At 47.7% G+C, this 19,223-nt stretch overlaps 2 protein-coding genes across 3 annotated transcripts; both read left to right on the top strand.

The window, feature by feature from the left end:
* The first annotated feature begins 576 nt into the window (after positions 1 to 576).
* LOC144596090 (gamma-crystallin M2-like) lies at positions 577 to 3,067 on the top strand. The gene is made up of 2 exons (XM_078404253.1): positions 577 to 675; positions 2,792 to 3,067. Exons 1-2 carry the CDS (start codon positions 577 to 579, stop codon positions 3,065 to 3,067), a joined length of 375 nt encoding a protein of 124 aa, XP_078260379.1.
* A 10,291-nt stretch (positions 3,068 to 13,358) lies between these two features.
* On the top strand, positions 13,359 to 19,145 carry LOC144596089 (gamma-crystallin S-1-like). 2 transcript variants are annotated; one of them, XM_078404252.1, is made up of 3 exons: positions 13,359 to 13,376; positions 16,505 to 16,751; positions 18,877 to 19,145. In XM_078404252.1, the coding sequence occupies exons 1-3, from the start codon at positions 13,359 to 13,361 to the stop codon at positions 19,143 to 19,145; spliced, it is 534 nt and encodes a 177-aa protein (XP_078260378.1). The 2 variants fall into 2 exon arrangements, with proteins under 2 accessions (XP_078260378.1, XP_078260377.1); XM_078404251.1 differs by having other exon boundaries at positions 16,505 to 16,747; positions 18,870 to 19,145.
* Positions 19,146 to 19,223: the final 78 nt, after the last annotated feature.

A 19,223-nucleotide genomic window follows, 5' to 3' on the forward strand; every position in this document is an offset into this window, starting at 1 on the left:
TACTCCCTTTATGGCAAGAATGTCTTTCCTCAGATTAGGGGACCAAAACTGTAAGCTATGCTCCAGGTGTGGTCTCACCAATTTGGCCCAGAACATTTAAACAGAGTCAAAGCAGAATGAAAAAGGATCTGAGCTCATCTAAAAACCTGAATCAGGGGCCTTTGTCTGCCGTGCTAGAAGGTTTTATGTTAACTTTGTCTTTTAGCTGATATATACTACTGAAACCATTAGAATAACAAAGGTATTTCCAACAGTGGCATTTTGGTTCAGCATATAAATACCCTGCTGCATGAGGCAGAGTTGTATACAGGTGGATCTCCAGACTGAAGCTCAAAATGGGAAAGGCAAGGCAGCTCCCCATGTGTTCAGGATTTGCCAATAATGTTTCAACCAGATGAAAAATAATAACTCATCTGTTTAATTTCCCCACAGATCATCTTCTACGAGGACAGGAACTTCCAGGGCCGGCACTATGAGTGCAGCACTGACTGTGCTGATCTGTCCTCTTACTTCAGCCGCTGTAACTCCATCCGTGTGGACAGTGACTGGTGGGTGGCGTACGAGAGACCCAACTACATGGGGTACCAGTATGTCCTGAACAGGGGGGAGTATCCTGACTACCAGCGCTGGATGGGATTCAACGACAACATCAGGTCCTGCCGCAGTTACCCTCAGGTGAGTGGAAGACACGTAAACTTTAATGTACTGTAACTCCGTTGTGTTGGGACCTGTTAACAATGTTCTTTCTTGGAGATTAATCTCCATCACTAAACTATTTTTTATATCAAAGTTAAGGTTTTTATTGTTCTTCCTTTTTTCTGTCGTTCGTGACTTTAATCTTCCTGCTTTATGCTATTTCAAATTTTGGTGTAAGTTTGAAATGAAGCATGAAACAGCAGGCTTCACTAAAACACTTCTCGCTTCTTAGCTGGAGCTTCTCTTCTGAAGAAGGGTCTCGACCCGAAACATCACCCATTCCTTCTCTCCAGAGATGCTGCCTGACCTGCTGAGTTACTCCAGCTTTTTGGGTCTATCTTCGGTTTAAACCAGTTCCCTCCTACACACTTCTCTTTAAACGTTGCACAAGTGTTTATTGCATTCATGTGGAGTTTTCACATTTGGGGCAGATTTAACTGGCATTTCCCTTGGCATGGACAGTACTGGGTGGGTTTGTACTCTTGTCATGGACATGCAGAGCTGCAAATATTGTCCTACAAATCCTATTTTGGAAGGGCTTTTAGAATTAGCAAGTGTTGAAATTATTTGAAATTATTATGCCATCTAACCCTTGTGCACATTCTGCTTGGAACTAAATCAAAGCTTCTATTCACTAAATATATTGAATCTAAATAGCAGATTCCCCCCGATTCCCAAGATAATATTGGAATACAGGTCCTTCCCAGGTAATGGATGCCTGATTTATGTGCAGCCCCTCTACATTGATGTGTATAGGTGTGTTGAGGAGTGTTACAATGCACAACACAGCATAGAAAATAGGTGCAGGAGTAGGCCATTTGGCCCTTCGAGCCAACACTCCCATTCAATGTGACCATGACTGATAATAGACAATAGACAATAGACAATAGGTGTAGGAGGAGGCTATTCGGCCCTTTGAGCCAGCACCGCCATTCAATGTGATCATGGCTGATCATTCTCAATCAGCACCCCGTTCCTGCCTTCTCCCCATACCCCCTGACTCCGCTATCCTTAAGAGCTCTATCTAGCTCTCTCTTGAATGCATTCAGAGAATTGGCCTCCACTGCCTTACTGAGGCAGAGAATTCCACAGATTCACAACTCTCTGACTGAAAAAGTTTTTCCTCATTTCAGTTCTAAATGGCCTATCCCTTATTCTTGAACTGTGGCCCCTTGTTCTGGACTCCCCCAACAATGGGAACATGTTTCCTGCCTCTAACGTGTCCAACCCCTTAATAATCTTATACGTTTCGATAAGATCTCCTCTCAAATTCCTTCTAAATTCCAGTGTATACAAGCCTAGTCGCTCCAGTCTTTCCCGTTCCTGCTTTCTCCCCCTATCCCTTGGCCCTAAGATCTATATCTATCACTCTCTCGAAGACATCAGGATACAACTCAGTGTTGTTGAGAGAACTGGGATGGATCTGCAGACAGTGGCTGGGCAACAAAGCTTCTTCCACTTGCTGGAAATTTGGTTGACACCAATATCCTGAAGGTTGAATTAAACACCCTAGTTGCCCTTGGTTGGCCTATGTTTCCTTTAAATATATTACCTGCTCCATCACCGATGTGAACTGGTTGCATTGAGATTGCTCCCGGTCGTAACATGGGAGGATCTGTAATGATTGATCCTTTAAAGCTCGAAGAAGTCATCTCTTTCTATATTCGGTTTGGGATGCCTTTCTCCATACCCAGGTTCGGCAATGAAAGCTTCCACTTTCTTCTGAAAGCTCGCCAAAGCATTTCAAATATCTGGACAATACAACCTGAGAACCATTAATAGTGTTCTAGTTGTAATCTTACTGATAATCTACGCACCTTCCAGAAAACAATAACGGTTTACAACATTTCCAAATTCCTTTCAATTCTATCTTAGAGGTTTTGCGTTTAATGAATGAATAATAATCCACTGTCAAATGCAACTTAGCTTCTATCTCCATTGATGTATTATCATTCTGGATTGTCCACTTATTGAATGCTCTTGGGCTTAGATCTCACCTGCAACTGTAATAACCTAACGGGAGGTAGATACAATCACGAGCATAAATAAAAATCCTTTTTGCCAAATGCTTTGATTTGATGTCTTTCCATTCCAGTACCGAGGGGGCAACTACAGGATGAAGATTTACGAGAGGCCTGACTTTGGAGGGCAGATGATGGAATTCATGGACGACTGTCCCTCCGTCTACGATCGTTTCCGTAACCGTGACATCCACTCCTGTCACGTGATGGATGGTTACTGGATCTTCTATGAACAGCCCAACTACAGAGGCCGACAGTACTTCATGAGACCCGGAGAGTACAGGAAATACAATGACTGGGGCGGCTACAACTCCACCATCGGGTCCTTCAGGCGCATGAGGGACTTCTAGATTGTTGCCCGAAAATATGAATTTGTCATGTTGAAGTATTTCTGAAACACAAATAAAATGCTACTCACTTGATTTTATTTTGGTAATCGCCTCATTGATAACTCGATTTCCATGAAAAGTGGTGGGAATGATAATCCTAATAGGAAGTTGCATATCCTGCCAGATCGATGATGCATTTCCTAGCCCCCCCCCCCACCCCCTCCCCTCCATTTCAATGGTCGCATTGGTCACGGGTGTCCAATGAAATCTGAATTACACTTCTCAGAGGGGAGTACTATTAGTTTAGTATAGTTTATTATTGTCACGTGAACCGAGGTACATTGGCAAGTTTTTAGTTTTTGTGGTACCCAGTCACGCCTACCCAGTCACACTACCCAGTCACACACTACCCACACACTACACAGTCACACACTACCCAGTCACACTACCCACACACTACCCACACACTACCCAGTCACACTACCCACACACTACCCAGTCACACTACCCACACACTACCCACACACTACCCACACACTACCCAGTCACACTACCCACACACTACCCAGTCACACTACACACACACTACCCACACACTACCCACACACTACCCAGTCACACACTACCCACGCACTACCCAGTCACACACTGCCCAGTCACACTACCCACACACTACCCACACACTACCCAGTCACACTACACAGGAAGGATGAGAGCTTAAGAGGGGTGACATTGCCAGGCAGTGGGAGCACTCAGAACAAAACCACCCTGTACATGGACAATGTCGCCGTCTTCTACTCAGATCTACGGTCGGTCACAGATTGATCAGTATCTCCGACCAGTTTGAGGTGGATCAGTGAGACAGAGGACGGCAGTCACGGTGGCGCAGCGGTAGAGTTGCCGCCTTACAGCGATTGCAGCGCCGGAGACCCAGGTTCCATCCCGACTACGGGTGCTGTCTGTACGAAGTTTGTGCGTTCTCCCCGTGACCTGCGTGGGTTTTCTCCGAGATCTTCGGTTTCCTCCGACACTCCAAAGACGTACAGGTTTGTAGGTTAATTGGCTTGGCAAATGTAAACAATGTCCCTAGTGGGTACAAGAGTGTTAATGTGCGGGGATCGCTGTGGTCCGGTGGGCCGAAGGGCCCGTTTCCGCGCTGTATCTCTAAGCTAAACTAAAAGTAAATTGCGTGAAGAGTGAGGCCATGCTCTTTGGCAACTGACCTGACTGATCTTCCATGCCCTTCCTGTCATTGAAGTCCGATTACAGGTAGTTCAATGGTCTCCAATGGGTAGATTGGAGGTCAGGACCGCACTCGGGATGATGGGAGGATGGTTCAGTTGCCTGATAAAAGCTGGGAAGATATTGTCACTGAATCTGGAGATATGCGTTTTCAAACTTCTGTACCTCTTGCCTGATGGGAGAAGATGGAGTGACCGTGGTGAGACCGGGGTCCTTGATTATGTTTGCGGCCTTGCTGAGGTAGCGTGAGACGTGGATAGAGTCAGTGGAGGGTCAGGCAGCATCTCTGGAGAGAAGGAATGGGTGACGTTTCAGGTCGAGACCCTTCTTCAGTTGCCAACTGGCACATTCCAGACTGCAGGAGTACGTGCTGAGAGACATCGAAACAGAAAATAGGTGCAGGAGTAGGCCATTTGGCTCTTCGATCCATTCAATATGATCATGGCTGATCATCCAAAATCAATACCTCGTTCCTGCTTTCTCCCCGTATTCCTTGATTCCATTAGCCCCAAGAGCTAAATCTAACTAACACTTGAAAACATCCAGTGAATTGGCCTCTCTGGGTGAAAAAGTTTTTCCTCATCTCAGTCCTAAATGGCCTACCCCTTATTCTTAAACTGTGACGCATAGTTCTGGACTCTGGTTCTGGACGACTGGTTCTGGACTCCCCCCAACATCGGGAACATTTTCCTGCATCTACCCTGTCCAATCCTCTAAGAATTTTATATGTTTCTATAAGATCCCCTCTCATCCTTGTAAATTCCACACTGAAGTTCGGTGCAGCCGACTTGAAGTGGGAGAGGACATTGTTGCTGGACTTTGAGGGGCTCTCTGGTGGGGACACCCACCAACAAGGGAAATTGTATCGCTCCAGAGCTCCACATGCTACATGTTTAAAAAAGGGAATTGCTAACACTGCTGTGTGTAACACGAGCAATATTAAATATAATGACACCAGAAATGTATTAACATTTTTGCACGGTTTTGGTTTTCCACATTTTTTTTGCAAAATAAACTATTTTTGAAATAAACAATTGTCCATTTCTTATTTCCACCCCAAATATACATAGTTGAACCATTTAGGGACATCTACTATCATACTAACTTCGCCACTGCCACGCCTGGAAGAAAACATAGAAAACATAGAAAATAGGTGCAGGAGGAGGCCATTTGGCCCTTCGAGCCAGCACCGCCATTCATTGTGATCATGGCTGATCATCCACAATCAGTAACCCGTGCCTGCCTTCTCCCCATGTCCCTTGATTCCACTAGCCCCTAGAGCTCTCTCTAATACGTGTCACAGGTCTCCAAGTAATAAGCTTGTTGTTCACTTGACAATGCACTAGATAATCCAACCAGCCCATCAGGAGAGCATGGAAAACAATGGATTATCTACAATCGTAGGCCTGGTGTCTATGTTCCATAGAGTCATATTGTATAGAGAATGGACAATTGCCCATGTTGCCCAAGTTGTCTTTCTGGGCTAGTCCGGGCCTATTGGCTACTGTCTAGTCCCATTTACCTGTATTTGGCCATTATGCCTCTGAACCCTTCCTTTCCAGAAATGTGTCCATATATTTGTTGAAAGTCATAATTTTGTCCACTACTGTAACCTCCTGTGGCATGTCATTCCAGATGTGGGCAACATCTGGGCAACCCCCAGAGTGGAAAAGCTCCCCGATGTCCCTCTTAAATCTCTCCCCCCTCTCACACAAAGCCCATTCACTCTAGTTTTAGAATCCTCGACTCTGTGAAAAAGGCAGATTCCAATTCATCCATGCTCCTCATATTTTTGTCTATATTTGAGTAAGGTCTTGCCTCAACCTCTTTCACCCTTATAAAGTACTAGTCTATCCAACTTCTTCCTGTAACTGAAGCCCAGTAACATCCCGGTGAAACTTTTCTGCACCCTTTCCAACTTAATGACAACCGTCTTACAGTTGGGTGTCCAAAACCGCACACAATTTCACTCCAATTAAAGGATTAAAGAACGTTCTTTTAGGAAAGAGATGGGGAGAAATTTCTGTAGTCAGAGGGTGATGAATCTGTGGAATTCTTTGCCACAGAAGGCTGTGGAGGTCAAGTCAGTGGGCATTTTTAAGGCAGAGATAGATAGATACTTGATTAGTACAAGTGCCAGCAGTTATGGGGAGAAGGCGGGAGAAAGGGGTTAGGAGGAAGAGATAGATCAGCCATGATTGAATGGCGGAGTAGACTTGATGGGCCGAATGGCCTAATTCTACTCCTATTCCTTATGACCTTATGACTTATGGCAACACAAAGATCGGGTAAGACAATCAAGACTTTATTAAAGAGTGTCAACTACAGTGATCACTGAGAGTATTCCCATAACAAACATCCATCTGCTCCTTATATCCACAATTTTCCTTTGATGTGTTGTTTACTGTAGCAGTTACTTAAAATGTTGCCTTCTTCCGAATGGACTTATAACAATTATAATTCATACACCTCCAAAAGACAGGTCAATAAATGCACCGCAATTCCACATAAATTAGAGAACACGCAGATTGTTCAAAATTTGTCATTGTGAACTCTGAACTTTGTCTCCGGAACTGCCACACCACAATCCTGAGAACTATTTTCGACACTCTGTGTCTAGGGTTGCCAACTGTCCCTTATTAGACGGGACATACTGTATTTTGGGATAAATTGGTTTGTCCCGTATGGGACCCTTGTCCCATATTAGGCCCGGACACTGTAGGCCCGGACACTGTAGGCCCGGACACTGTAGGCCCGGACACTGTAGGCCCGGACAATGTAGGCCCCGACACTGTAGGCCCGTACACTGTAGGCGCAGACACTGTAGGCCCGGACACTGTAGGCCCGGACACTGTAGGCCCGTACACTGTAGGCCCGGACACTGTAGGCCCGTACACTGTAGGCCCGGACACTGAAGGCCCGGACACTGTCTTTGAAATCCAGGACAAAGTCATATTTCATCTTCTGTAAAAAGGATCAGCAATAAAAATGTGTTAATAATAGAAACAAATCTTACCTCTCTGACAGGCACCAGTTCATCTCCATTAACAACTGTAAATCCCCCACCGCTCCCCTCCCCCAAGGTGTCCCCCAAGGCTCAGTCCTTGGCCCCCTCCTCTTCATCCTCTACCTGTTCCCCCTTGGTCAATTAATCCTCCGTCATGGTCTCAACTTCCACTGCTTCGCCGATGATATCCAGCTCCTCATCTCCACCAAGTCAATCTCCACCACCACACACTCTACACTGACAAACTGCATCACTGAAATAAAATCTTGGCTTCAATCAAATTTCCTCAAACTCAACTGCAACAAATCTGAAATCATCATCATTGGTCCAAAAACGCTCACCAATTCCACCCAAAACTTCATCCTCAATATTGATGGTCTCCCAGTATCCACCTCCCCTCACATCCGGAATCTTGGAATCATCTTTGATCAAACCCTCTCCTTCGACAAACACATCAAACACATCACAAAGACAGCCTTCTTCCACCTCAAAAACATTGCCCGTCTCCGTCCATCCCTCTCCTCCACAGCTGCAGAAACCCTCATCCACGCCTTCATCACCTCCCGTCAGGACTACTGCAACAGCCTCCTCTATGGCTCACCCTCAAAAATCATCAGTAAACCTCAATACATTCAAAACTCCGCTGCCCGTCTACTCACCCACACCCCGATCCGTGACCATATCACCCCCGTCCTTTACAAACTCCACTGGCTCCCCATCCCCCAGAGAATCCAGTACAAAATCCTCCTCATGACCTACAAAGCCCTCCATAACCTGGCCCCATCCTACCTGACTGACCTCCTCCACAGGCACACTCCCACCTGCACCCTCCGCTCTGCTGCTGCCAATCTCCTATCCCCCCCCCATCCGGACCAAACTCAGATCCTGGGGGGACAGGGCTTTCTCCATCGCTGCTCCCACCCTCTGGAACTCACTACCCCAAACCGTCAGAGACTCCTCCACACTCACCACATTCAAAACATCACTGAAGTCTCACCTGTTCAGTACTGCCTTCAACCACTGAAGGTCACCTCACCTTCTGTCTCCTTTCTCTGTTCGTTTACTTATTTATCTATTTATTCACTTCCCTATGTTCTTTAAATCCCTGTAAAGCGTCTTTGAGTGTATGAAAAGCGCTATATAAATGTAATGCATCATTATTATTATTATTATTATTATTATAGACATAGAAACATAGAAAATAGGTGCAGGAGTAGGCCATTCGGCCCTTCAAGCCTGCACCGCCATTCAATATGATCATGGCTGATCCAACTCAGTATCCCGTACCTGCCTTCTCTCCATACACCCTGATCCCTTTAGCCACAAGGGCCACATCTAACTCCCTCTTAAATATAGCCAATGAACTGGCCTCAACTACCTTCTGTGGCAGAGAATTCCACAGATTCACCACTCTCTCTGTGAAGAAATACTTTCTCATCTCGGTCCTAAAAGACTTCCCCCTTATCCTTAGAAACATAGAAACATAGAAGATAGGTGCAGGAGTAGGCCATTCGGCCCTTCGAGCCTGCACCGCCATTCAATATGATCATGGCTGATCATCCAGCTCAGTAACCTGTACCTGCCTTCTCTCCATCCCCCCTGATCCCTTTAGCAAAAAGGGCCAAATCTAACCCCCTCTTAAATATAGCCAATGAACTGGCCTCAACTACCTTCTGTGGCAGAGAATTCCACAGACTCACCACTCTGTGTGAAGAAATGTTTTCTCATCTCGGTCCTAAAAGACTTCCCCCTTATCCTTAAGCTGTGACCCCTGGTTCTGGACTCCCCCAACATCGGGAACAATCTTTCCGCATCTAGCCTCTCCAACCCCTTAAGAATTTTATATGTTTCTATAAGATCCCCCCCTCAGTCGTCTAAATTCCAGCGAGTACTAGCCTAGTCTATCCAGTCTTTCTTCATATGAAAGTCCCGCCATCCCAGGGATCAATCTAGTGAACCTTCTCTGTACTCCCTCTAAGGCAAGAACGTCTTTCCTCAGATTAGGAGACCAAAACTGCACACAATACTCCAGGTGCGGTCTCACCAAGGCCCTGTACAACTGCAGCAGAAACTCCCTGCTCCTAAACTCAAATCCTCTTGCTATGAATGCCAATATGGCGAGTCTGGAAACTTGTTCTTTGATGAAGTAGTTTATTGCGACAGCAATATTGGATTACAAAGTATTCTTAACAAGTTATCAGACAACCATTAAAACTCACTGTCCTCTTCGAAGACGTCTTCTAACTAACTCTTTTCGGGTGGCAAAAGCGCACATGACAACGCTGTCCAATCAGCGATGTCGCTCTCTGGACCAATCCCTACAGTCGCGCCCACACGTGACCTTGCTGGCCAATCTGAGGGTTCGACGACTAGGACCACTCTCTATGGTCGCTACATGTCCCCCCCCAGAAACCGAGGTACGGAACCTAGCAGGGAGCCGGATTTCGCGACCAGAACGAGTAAGGAGAGGGGCAGCCTGAACCACAGGAGCAGGGGACTCCGGACTTGGTGGAACTGCCGGCGCGGGGGGTCCTGGACTGGTCAGAACTGCCGGAGGCCGGCCTCTCCTAGGTGGTTGGCCGACCAGGACTGGGCGGTCCGGATCCAAGTGCGCAGGTTTAAGCCTGGACACCGAGACGAGCTCACTCCTGCCGCCCACGTCTAAGGTGAAGGTGACCGTCCCCTTACGCAAAACCCGGAACGGCCCTTCAAAGACCCTCTGCAACGGGGCACGATGGGCATCCTTACGCAAAAATACAAACTCACAGTCCTTCAGGGAAGGCGGTTCGTGTACCATGGGACACCCATGACGTGAAGTTGGAACTGGGGCCAGGGAACCCACCCGTGCCTGGAGCAATGCTAAGACTGATGGGACTGGAGGCAGCTGGCCGGAGGGGTCCGGAAACAAATCCCCAGGTACTCTAAGTGGCGAGCCATATACTAGCTCCGCGGACGAAACACCGAGATCCTGCTTAGGAGCAGTCCGGATGCCCAGAAGGACCCAGGGGAGTTGGTCTACCCAGTCCGGGCCTTCTAGCCTCGCACTGAGGGCCGCCTTGAGTTGACGGTGGAACCTCTCTACAAGCCCATTTGCCTGGGGGTGGTATGCTGTAGTGTGTTGTAACCGGGAACCGTACAGCTCTGCTAGCGTGGCCCAGAGGGACGAAGTGAACTGTTGCCCCCTGTCGGTGGTAATAACTGCCGGAACCCCGAAACGTGCTACCCAATGGAGGGCCAAAGTCCTGGCACAAGAGGCTGCCGAGATATCGAACAATGGGAAAGCCTCTGGCCACCGGGTGAACCGATCCACCACCGTGAGGAGATGGGTGTAGCCCCAGGAGGAAGGCAAGGGCCCGACTAAATCCACGTAAATGTGGAAAAAACGGACCGCTGGGACCTCAAACTCCTGTACGGGGGGCTGGACATGGCGCTGGACTTTAGCGGTCTGGCAGGGAACGCAGGAACGGGCCCAAACCACTACCTGTTTACCCAGGCCATGCCAGACAAACCGAGCGGCTACTAAAGCAGAGGTGGAGCGGATGGACGGGTGCGCCAGCCCGTGAATGGCATCGAAAACCCGGCGCTGAAGGGAGGGCGGCACTACCGGCCTGGGACGGGGAAGGGAAACATCACACCAGACTTTTGTGCCTTCCGACCCGCAGGCTACCTGAGCCAACTTCAACCCCGAAGTGGTGGACTGGTATGCCGAAGCGGTATCCGCCAGAAGCTGTGCCTCCGCAAGCTCCTGGGGATCCACCTCGCAGTCCACCGCCGAAATGGGGGAAAAAGCAGGTCTAGACAGGGCGTCAGCAACGGCATTAAGCTTACCCGCGACATGACGGACATCGGTGGTAAATTCGGAGATGGCAGTCAGGTGCCGCTGCTGGCAGGCCGACCATGGGTCGGACAATTTGAAAAACGCAAAAGTTAATGGTTTATGGTCCGTAAAGGCCACAAATGAACGGCCTTCAAGGAAATACCTGAAATGACGAACAGCTAAATAGAGGGCCAGAAGCTCTCGGTCAAATGCGCTATACTTCAGCTCAGCCGAACTCAGTTGCCGGCTGAAAAACGCCAAGGGCTGCCAACGGCCACCGACCTGCTGTTCCAAGACCCCACCCACCGCCACGTCAGACGCATCAACCGTCAGGGCCGTGGGGGCAGAGGGGCTCGGGTGGACCAACATGGTGGCGTCTGCCAAAGCTGCCTTAGCTGCTGTAAAAGCCGACTCTGCGGCCGGGGACCATATCAACTCTACCGGTTTACCCGCAAGGCACTGGAAGAGCGGGCGCATGACCCACTCAGCTGCCGGGACGAACCTATGGTAGAAGTTAACCATACCTACGAACTCCTGCAGCCCTTTCACTGTGGTGGGTCTGGGAAATGCCCGGATAGCCTCCACCTTCTCGGGCAAAGGGGAGGCGCCGGCAGGGGTGATTCTGTGCCCTAAAAAATCGAGAGAAGGGAGGCCGAATTGACACTTGGAGGGTTGGATAATGAGCCCGTGGTCTTGGAGCAGCTGGAACACAGTCCGCAAGTGGACCTGGTGTTCCTGCACTGAGGGGCTGGCGACCAGGATGTCATCTAAATAAATAAACACAAAGGGTAAACCCCGACCCACACGGTCCATCAGTCGCTGGAAAGCCTGTGCCGCGTTCTTTAAACCGAAAAGCATGCGCAACCATTCGAACAACCCGAACGGAGTGATCGTGGCAGTTTTTGGTATGTCCTTCGGCCGCACAGGAATCTGGTGGTATCCTCGTACCAAGTCGATCTTGGAAAACACCACCGCACCTTCCAGCCCAGACGAAAAGTCCTGCAGGTGCGGTATAGGGTAGCGATCAGCCGTGGTGACAGCATTGAGACGCCGATAATCGCCACATGATCTCCACCCCCCAGATGCCTTGGAGACCATATGCAACGGCGAGGCCCACGGGCTGTCAGACTGACGGACAATGCCCATTTCCTCCATCTTCCTAAATTCCGCCCGCGCCACCACCAGTTTGTCGGGCGGTAGCCTCCGGGCCCGAGCGAAAATGGGAGGGCCCTCGGTGCGGATGTGGTGGACCACGCCTTGCTTGGCCGAAGGAGTATCAAAACGCTGGATGAGCAGCTCTGGAAACTCTGCCAGGACCTCAGCATACGAGTCGGGGGCCGCGACGACGGCCTGGACAGTAGGGCTGGGTGGGGAGGCGATTGTCGGAGCGACGGGCTCATCGCTGGCGGAGGGTCGGAGGTCGTTACCGTGGACATCGGGGACCAGTGAAAAGGCCCAGAGAAAATCTGCGCCTAGGATCGCTTGTCTGACGTCTGCTATAATGAATGGCCATTCGTATGTGCGGAGGCCTAACACAAGGGACATCTTCCGCGTACCAAACGTGCGGATGGGGCTGCCATTAACCGCGATGAGGGTGGGACCTGTCTTACCCGATCTCGTCTCAAGGTCGGTCGGCGGCACTATACTGACAATGACACCAAAAATTCTGTGTCCGTGAATCGGTCTCGGACGTAGAGGCGTCGGTTCTGGCCAATCGCAACCACCTCTATGTACGATCGGCTGAGGCATTTCCCGCGAAAGTACAAGGTGAGCGGCAGTTGCGGGATTCGCTACCCCATCGTAGATGATAATAGAACCAGCCGCGCTTGTGCGGATCCTTTTGGCGAGCTTTTGGAGGACTGGCGGGAGACGCGGCGCCATCTTGATGTCGCTGTGGCGTGGTCGCTGATGTCGAGACCTTGTTGATCGAACCGCTTCCTTTTGATTTGGACGCCATGAGCGCATCAGCTTTTTCTGCATATGCCTCGGGGTCCTTAAAAGAACAATCCGTGAGCATAAGTCTGACATCTTCGGGAAGCTTCTCTCGGAATGCCTGCTCAAATATGAGGCAATCCGTATGTTCACCTGCTAGCGTTAGCATCTCAGCCATGAGAACGGACGGCAGCCGATCTCCGAGATCCGGTAGGTACAGAAGTTTTTTAGCTCGGTCATGCCTATGGAACCCGAAGGTTCGTAGTAACAGTGCCTTCATGGCCTCGTACTTGTCTTCCGCGGGAGGTTTAACGATGAACCGCATCACGCGTGTGGTCGTCTCCGGCGATAGAGCGCTGACGAGGTAATAGTATTTTGTCGCATCTGCCGAGATGCTTCTTAAATGAAACTGGGCTTCGGTGTGGACAAACCAAGATTGTGGTTGATGTGTCCAAAACGACGGAAGGTGAACGCTGACCGCGCTTAGCTCCGGTGTGCCAGGCACAGCAGTCAACAACGGGGCGTCGTGTTCGTTCATGGTCGGTGATCGCCCAGATCACGTCGGGGTCACCAATATGGCGAGTCTGGAAACTTGTTCTTTGATGAAGAAGTTTATTGCGACAGCAATATTCGATTACAAAGTTTTCTTAACAAGTTATCAGACAACCATTAAAACTCACTGACCTCTTCGAAGACGTCTTCTAACTAACTCTTTTCGGGCGCCAAAAGCGCACATGACAACGCTGTCCAATCAGCGATGTCGCTCTCTGGACCAATCCCTACGGTCGCGCCCACACGTGACCTTGCTGGCCAATCTGAGGGTTCGACGACTAGGACCACTCTCTATGGTCGCTACACCAACATACCATTCGCTTTCTTCACTGCCTGCTGCACCTGCATGCTTGCTTTCATTGACTGGTGCACCATGACACCCAGGTCACGTTGCATCTCCCCTTCCCCTAATCGTTCACCATTCAGGTAATACTCTGCTTTCCTGTTCTTGCCGCCAAAGTGGATAACCTCACATTTATCCACATTATATTGCATCTGCCATGCATTTGCCCACTCGCCTAAACTATCCAAGTCACTCTGCAGCCTCCTAGCATCCTCCTCGCAGCTAACACTGCCACCCAGCTTCGTGTCATCCGCAAACTTAGAGATGTTGCATTCAATTCCCTCGTCCAAATCATTAATATACACTGTAAATAACTGGGGTCCCAGCACTGAGCCTTGCGGTACCCCACTAGTCACTGCCTGCCATTCCGAAAAGGACCCGTTTATTCCTACTCTTTGCTTCCTGTCCGCCAACCAATTTTCTATCCACCTCAACACTGAACCCTCAATACCGTGTGCTTTAAGTTTGTACACCAATCTCCTATGTGGGACCTTGTCGAAGGCCTTCTGAAAGTCCAGATATAACACATCGACTGGTTCTCCCTTATCCACTCTACTAGTTACATCCTCGAAAAATTCTATAAGATTCGTCAGACATGATTTGCCTTTTGTAAATCCATGCTGACTTTGTCCGATGATTTCACCACTTTCCAAATGTGATGCTATCCCATCTTTAATAACTGACTCTAACATTTTCCCCACTACCGATGTTAGGCTAACTGGTCTATAATTCCTCGTTTTCTCTCTCCCTCCCTTTTTAAAAAGTGGGGTTACATTAGCTACCCTCCAGTCCTCAGGAACTACTCCAGAATCTAAGGAGTTTTGAAAAATTATCACTAATGCATCCACTATTTCTGTAGCTACTTCCTTAAGCACTCTGGGATGCAGTCAATCTGGCCCTGGGGATTTATCTGCCTTTAATCCATTTAATTTAACTAACACCACTTCCCGACTAACCTGGATTTCCCTCAGTTCCTCCATCTCATTAGACCCCCGGTCCCCGCTATTTCCGGCAAACGGTTTATGTCTTCCTTAGTGAAGACAGAACCAAAGTATATGTTCAATTGGTCTGCCATCTCCTTGTTCCCTATGATCAATTCACCTGTTTCCGACTGCAAGGGACCTACATTTGTCTTAACTAATCTTTTTCTCTTGACATATCTATAAAAGCTTTTGCAGTCAGTTTTTATGTTCCTTGCCAATTTTCCCTCATAATCTATTTTCCCTTTCCTAATTAAGCCCTTTGTCCTCCTCTGCTGGTCTCTGAATTTCTCCCAGTCCTCTGGTATGCTACTTTTTCTGGCTAATCTGTATGCTGCATCTTTTGTTTTAATACTATCCTTGATTTCCCTTGTTAGCCACGGATGCACTACCTTTCCTGGTTTGTTCTTTTGCCAAATTGGGATGAACACTTGTTGTAGTTCATTCATGCGACATTTAAATGCCTTCCATTGCATGTCCACCGTCAACCCTTTCAGCATCAATTGCCAGTCTATCTTGGACAATTCACGCCTCATACCCTCGACAATTCACGCCTCATACCCTGTGCAGCCATCCTTAAACCATCCTTAAACCATCCTTAAACTGTGACCCCTTGTTCTGGACTTCCCCAACATCGGGAACAATCTTCCTGCATCTAGCCTGTCCAACCCCTTAAGAATTTTGTAAGTTTCTATAAGATCCCCCCTCAATCTTCTAAATTCCAGCGAGTACAAGCTGAGTCTATCCAGTCTTTCTTCATATGAATGTCCTGCCATCCCAGGAATCAATCTGGTGAACCTTCTCTGTACTCCATCTATGGCAAGAATGTCTTTCCTCAGATTAGGAGACCAAAACTGTACGCAATGCTCCAGGTGTGGTCTCACCAATGCCCTGTACAACTGCAGCAGAACCTCCCTGCTCTTATAATCAAATCCCCTCGCTATGAATGCCAACATACCATTCGCTTTCTTCACTGCCTGCTGCACCTGCATGCCTACTTTCAATGACTGGTGCACCACGACACCCAGGTCTCGTTGCATCTCCCCTTTTCCTAATCGGCCACCATTCAGATAATAGTCTGCTTTCCTGTTCTTGTTACCAAAGTGGATAACCTCACATTTATCCACATTATACTGCATGTGCCATGCATTTGCCCACTCACCTAACCTATCCAAGTCACTAATGCCACGACTAGGCTGCCCATGGAGGCACCTTCAGCACTTGTTCATGAACATTTGGCCCAGAACAATTAAACATTGTCAAAGCAGAATGAAAAAGAATCTGAGCTCAACTAAAAACCTGAATCATGGGGCATAGTCTGCCGTGCTAGAAGGTTTTATGTTAACTTTGTCTTTTAGCTGATATATACTACTGAAACCATTAGAATAACAAAGGTATTTCCAACAGTGGCATTTTGGTTCAGCATATAAATACCCTGCTGCATGAGGCAGTGTTGTATACAGGTGGATCTCCAGACTGAAGCTCAAAATGGGAAAGGCAAGGCAGCTCCCCGTGTGTTCAGGATTTGCCAATAATGTTTCAACCAGATGAAAAATAATAACTCACCTGTTTAATTTCCCCACAGATCATCTTCTACGAGGACAGGAACTTCCAGGGCCGGCACTATGAGTGCAGCACTGACTGTGCTGATCTGTCTCCTTACTTCAGCCGCTGTAACTCCATCCGTGTGGACAGTGACTGGTGGGTGGCGTATGAGAGACCCAACTACATGGGGTACCAGTATGTCCTGAACAGGGGGGAGTATCCTGACTACCAGCGCTGGATGGGATTCAACGACAACATCAGGTCCTGCCGCAGTTACCCTCAGGTGAGTGGAAGACACGTAAACTTTAATGTACTGTAACTCCGTTGTGTTGGGACCTGTTAACAATGTTCTTTCTTGGAGATTAATCTCCATCACTAAACTATTTTTTATATCAAAGTTAAGGTTTTTATTGTTCTTCCTTTTTTCTGTCGTTCGTGACTTTAATCTTCCTGCTTTATGCTATTTCAAATTTTGGTGTAAGTTTGAAATGAAGCATGAAACAGCAGGCTTCACTAAAACACTTCTCGCTTCTTAGCTGGGGCTTCTCTTCTGAAGAAGGGTCTCGACCCGAAACGTCACCCATTCCTTCTCTCCAGAGATGCTGCCTGACCCGCTGAGTTACTCCAGCTTTTTGGGTCTATCTTCGGTTTAAACCAGTTCCCTCCTACACACTTCTCTTTAAACGTTGCACAAGTGCTTATTGCATTCATGTGGAGTTTTCACATTTGGGGCAGATTTAACTGGCATTTCCCTTGGCATGGACAGTACTGGGTGGGTTTGTACTCTTGTCATGGACATGCAGAGCTGCAAATATTGTCCTACAAATACTATTTTGGAACGGCTTTTAGAATTAGCAAGTGTTGAAATTATTTGAAATTATTATGCCATCTAACCCTTGTGCCATTCTGCTTGGAACTAAATCAAAGCTTCTATTCACTAAATATATTGAATCTAAATAGCAGATTCCCCCCGATTCCCAAGATAATATTGGAATACAGGTCCTTCCCAGGTAATGGATGCCTGATTTATGTGCAGCCCCTCTACATTGATGTGTATAGGTGTGTTGAGGAGTGTTACAATGCACAACACAACATAGAAACATAGAAAATAGGTGCCGGAGTAGGCCATTCGGCCCTTCGAGCCAACACTGCCATTCAATGTGACCATGACTGATAATAGACAATAGACAATAGACAATAGGTGCAGGAGGAGGCCATTCGGCCCTTCGAGCCAGCACCGCCATTCAATGTGATCATGGCTGATCATTCTCAATCAGTTCCCCGTTCCTGCCTTCTCCCCATACCCCCTGACTCCGCTATCCTTAAGAGCTCTATCTAGCTCTCTCTTGAATGCATTCTGAGAATTGGCCTCCACTGCCTTCTGAGGCAAAGAATTCCACAGATTCACAACTGTCTGACTGAAAAAGTTTTTCCTCATCTCAGTTCTAAATGGCCTACCCTTTATTCTTAAACTGTGGCCCCTTGTTCTGGACTCCCCCAACATTGGGAACATGTTTCCTGCCTCTAGCGTGCCCAACCCCTTAATATTCTTATACGTTTCGATAAGATCTCCACTCAAATTCCTTCTAAATTCCAGTGTATACAAGCCTAGTCACTCCAGTCTTTCCCGTTCCTGCTTTCTCCCCCTATCCCTTGGCCCTAAGATCTATATCTATCACTCTCTTGAAAACATCAGGATACAACTCAGTGTTGTTGAGAGAACTGGGATGGATCTGCAGACAGTGGCTGGGCAACAAAGCTTCTTCCACTTGCTGGAAATTTGGTTGACAGCAATATCCTGAAGGTTGAATTAAACACCCTAGTTGCCCTTGGTTGGCCTATGTTTCCTTTAAATATATTACCTGCTCCATCACCGATGTGAACTGGTTGCATCGAGATTGCTCCCGGTCGAAACATGAGAGGATCTGTAATGATTGATCCTTTAAAGCTCGAAGAAGTCATCTCTTTCTATATTCGGTTTGGGATGCCTTTCTCCATACCCAGGTTCGGCAATGAAAGCTTCCACTTTCTTCTGAAAGCTCGCCATAGCATTTCAAATATCTGGACAATACAACCTGAGAACCATTAATAGTGTTCTAGTTGTAATCTTACTGATAATCTACGCACCTTCCAGAAAACAATAACGGTTTACAACATTTCCAAATTCCTTTCAATTCTATCTTAGAGGTTTTGCGTTTAATGAATGAATAATAATCCACTGTCAAATGCAACTTAGCTTCTATCTCCATTGATGTATTATCATTCTGGATTGTCCACTTATTGAATGCTCTTGGGCTTAGATCTCACCTGCAACTGTAATAACCTAACGGGAGATAGATACAATCACGAGCATAAATAAAAATCCTTTTTGCCGAATGCTTTGATTTGATGTCTTTCCATTGCAGTACCGAGGGGGCAACTACAGGATGAAGATTTACGAGAGGCCTGACTTTGGAGGGCAGATGATGGAATTCATGGACGACTGTCCCTCCGTCTACGATCATTTCCGTAACCGTGACATCCACTCCTGTCACGTGATGGATGGTTACTGGATCTTCTATGAACAGCCCAACTACAGAGGCCGACAGTACTTCATGAGACCCGGAGAGTACAGGAAATACAATGACTGGGGCGGCTACAACTCCACCATCGGGTCCTTCAGGCGCATGAGGGACTTCTAGATTGTTGCCCGAAAATATGAATTTGTCATGTTGAAGTATTTCTGAAACACAAATAAAATGCTACTCACTTGATTTTAT

This window comes from Rhinoraja longicauda, chromosome 8, assembly GCF_053455715.1.
Source record: "Rhinoraja longicauda isolate Sanriku21f chromosome 8, sRhiLon1.1, whole genome shotgun sequence".
In the NCBI taxonomy this organism is placed as follows: domain Eukaryota; kingdom Metazoa; phylum Chordata; class Chondrichthyes; order Rajiformes; family Arhynchobatidae; genus Rhinoraja; species Rhinoraja longicauda.

Bases quoted from the DNA above. Each gene is read 5' to 3' on its own strand.
- LOC144596090 (XM_078404253.1), top strand. From the start codon at position 577: ATGGGGTACCAGTATGTCCTGAACAGGGGGGAGTATCCTGACTACCAG. The intron at 676-2,791 runs GTGAGTGGAAGA...TTTCCATTCCAG, and splicing joins CCTGCCGCAGTTACCCTCAG to TACCGAGGGGGCAACTACAG.
- LOC144596089 (XM_078404251.1), top strand. The intron at 16,748-18,869 runs GTGAGTGGAAGA...TTTCCATTGCAG, and splicing joins CCTGCCGCAGTTACCCTCAG to TACCGAGGGGGCAACTACAG.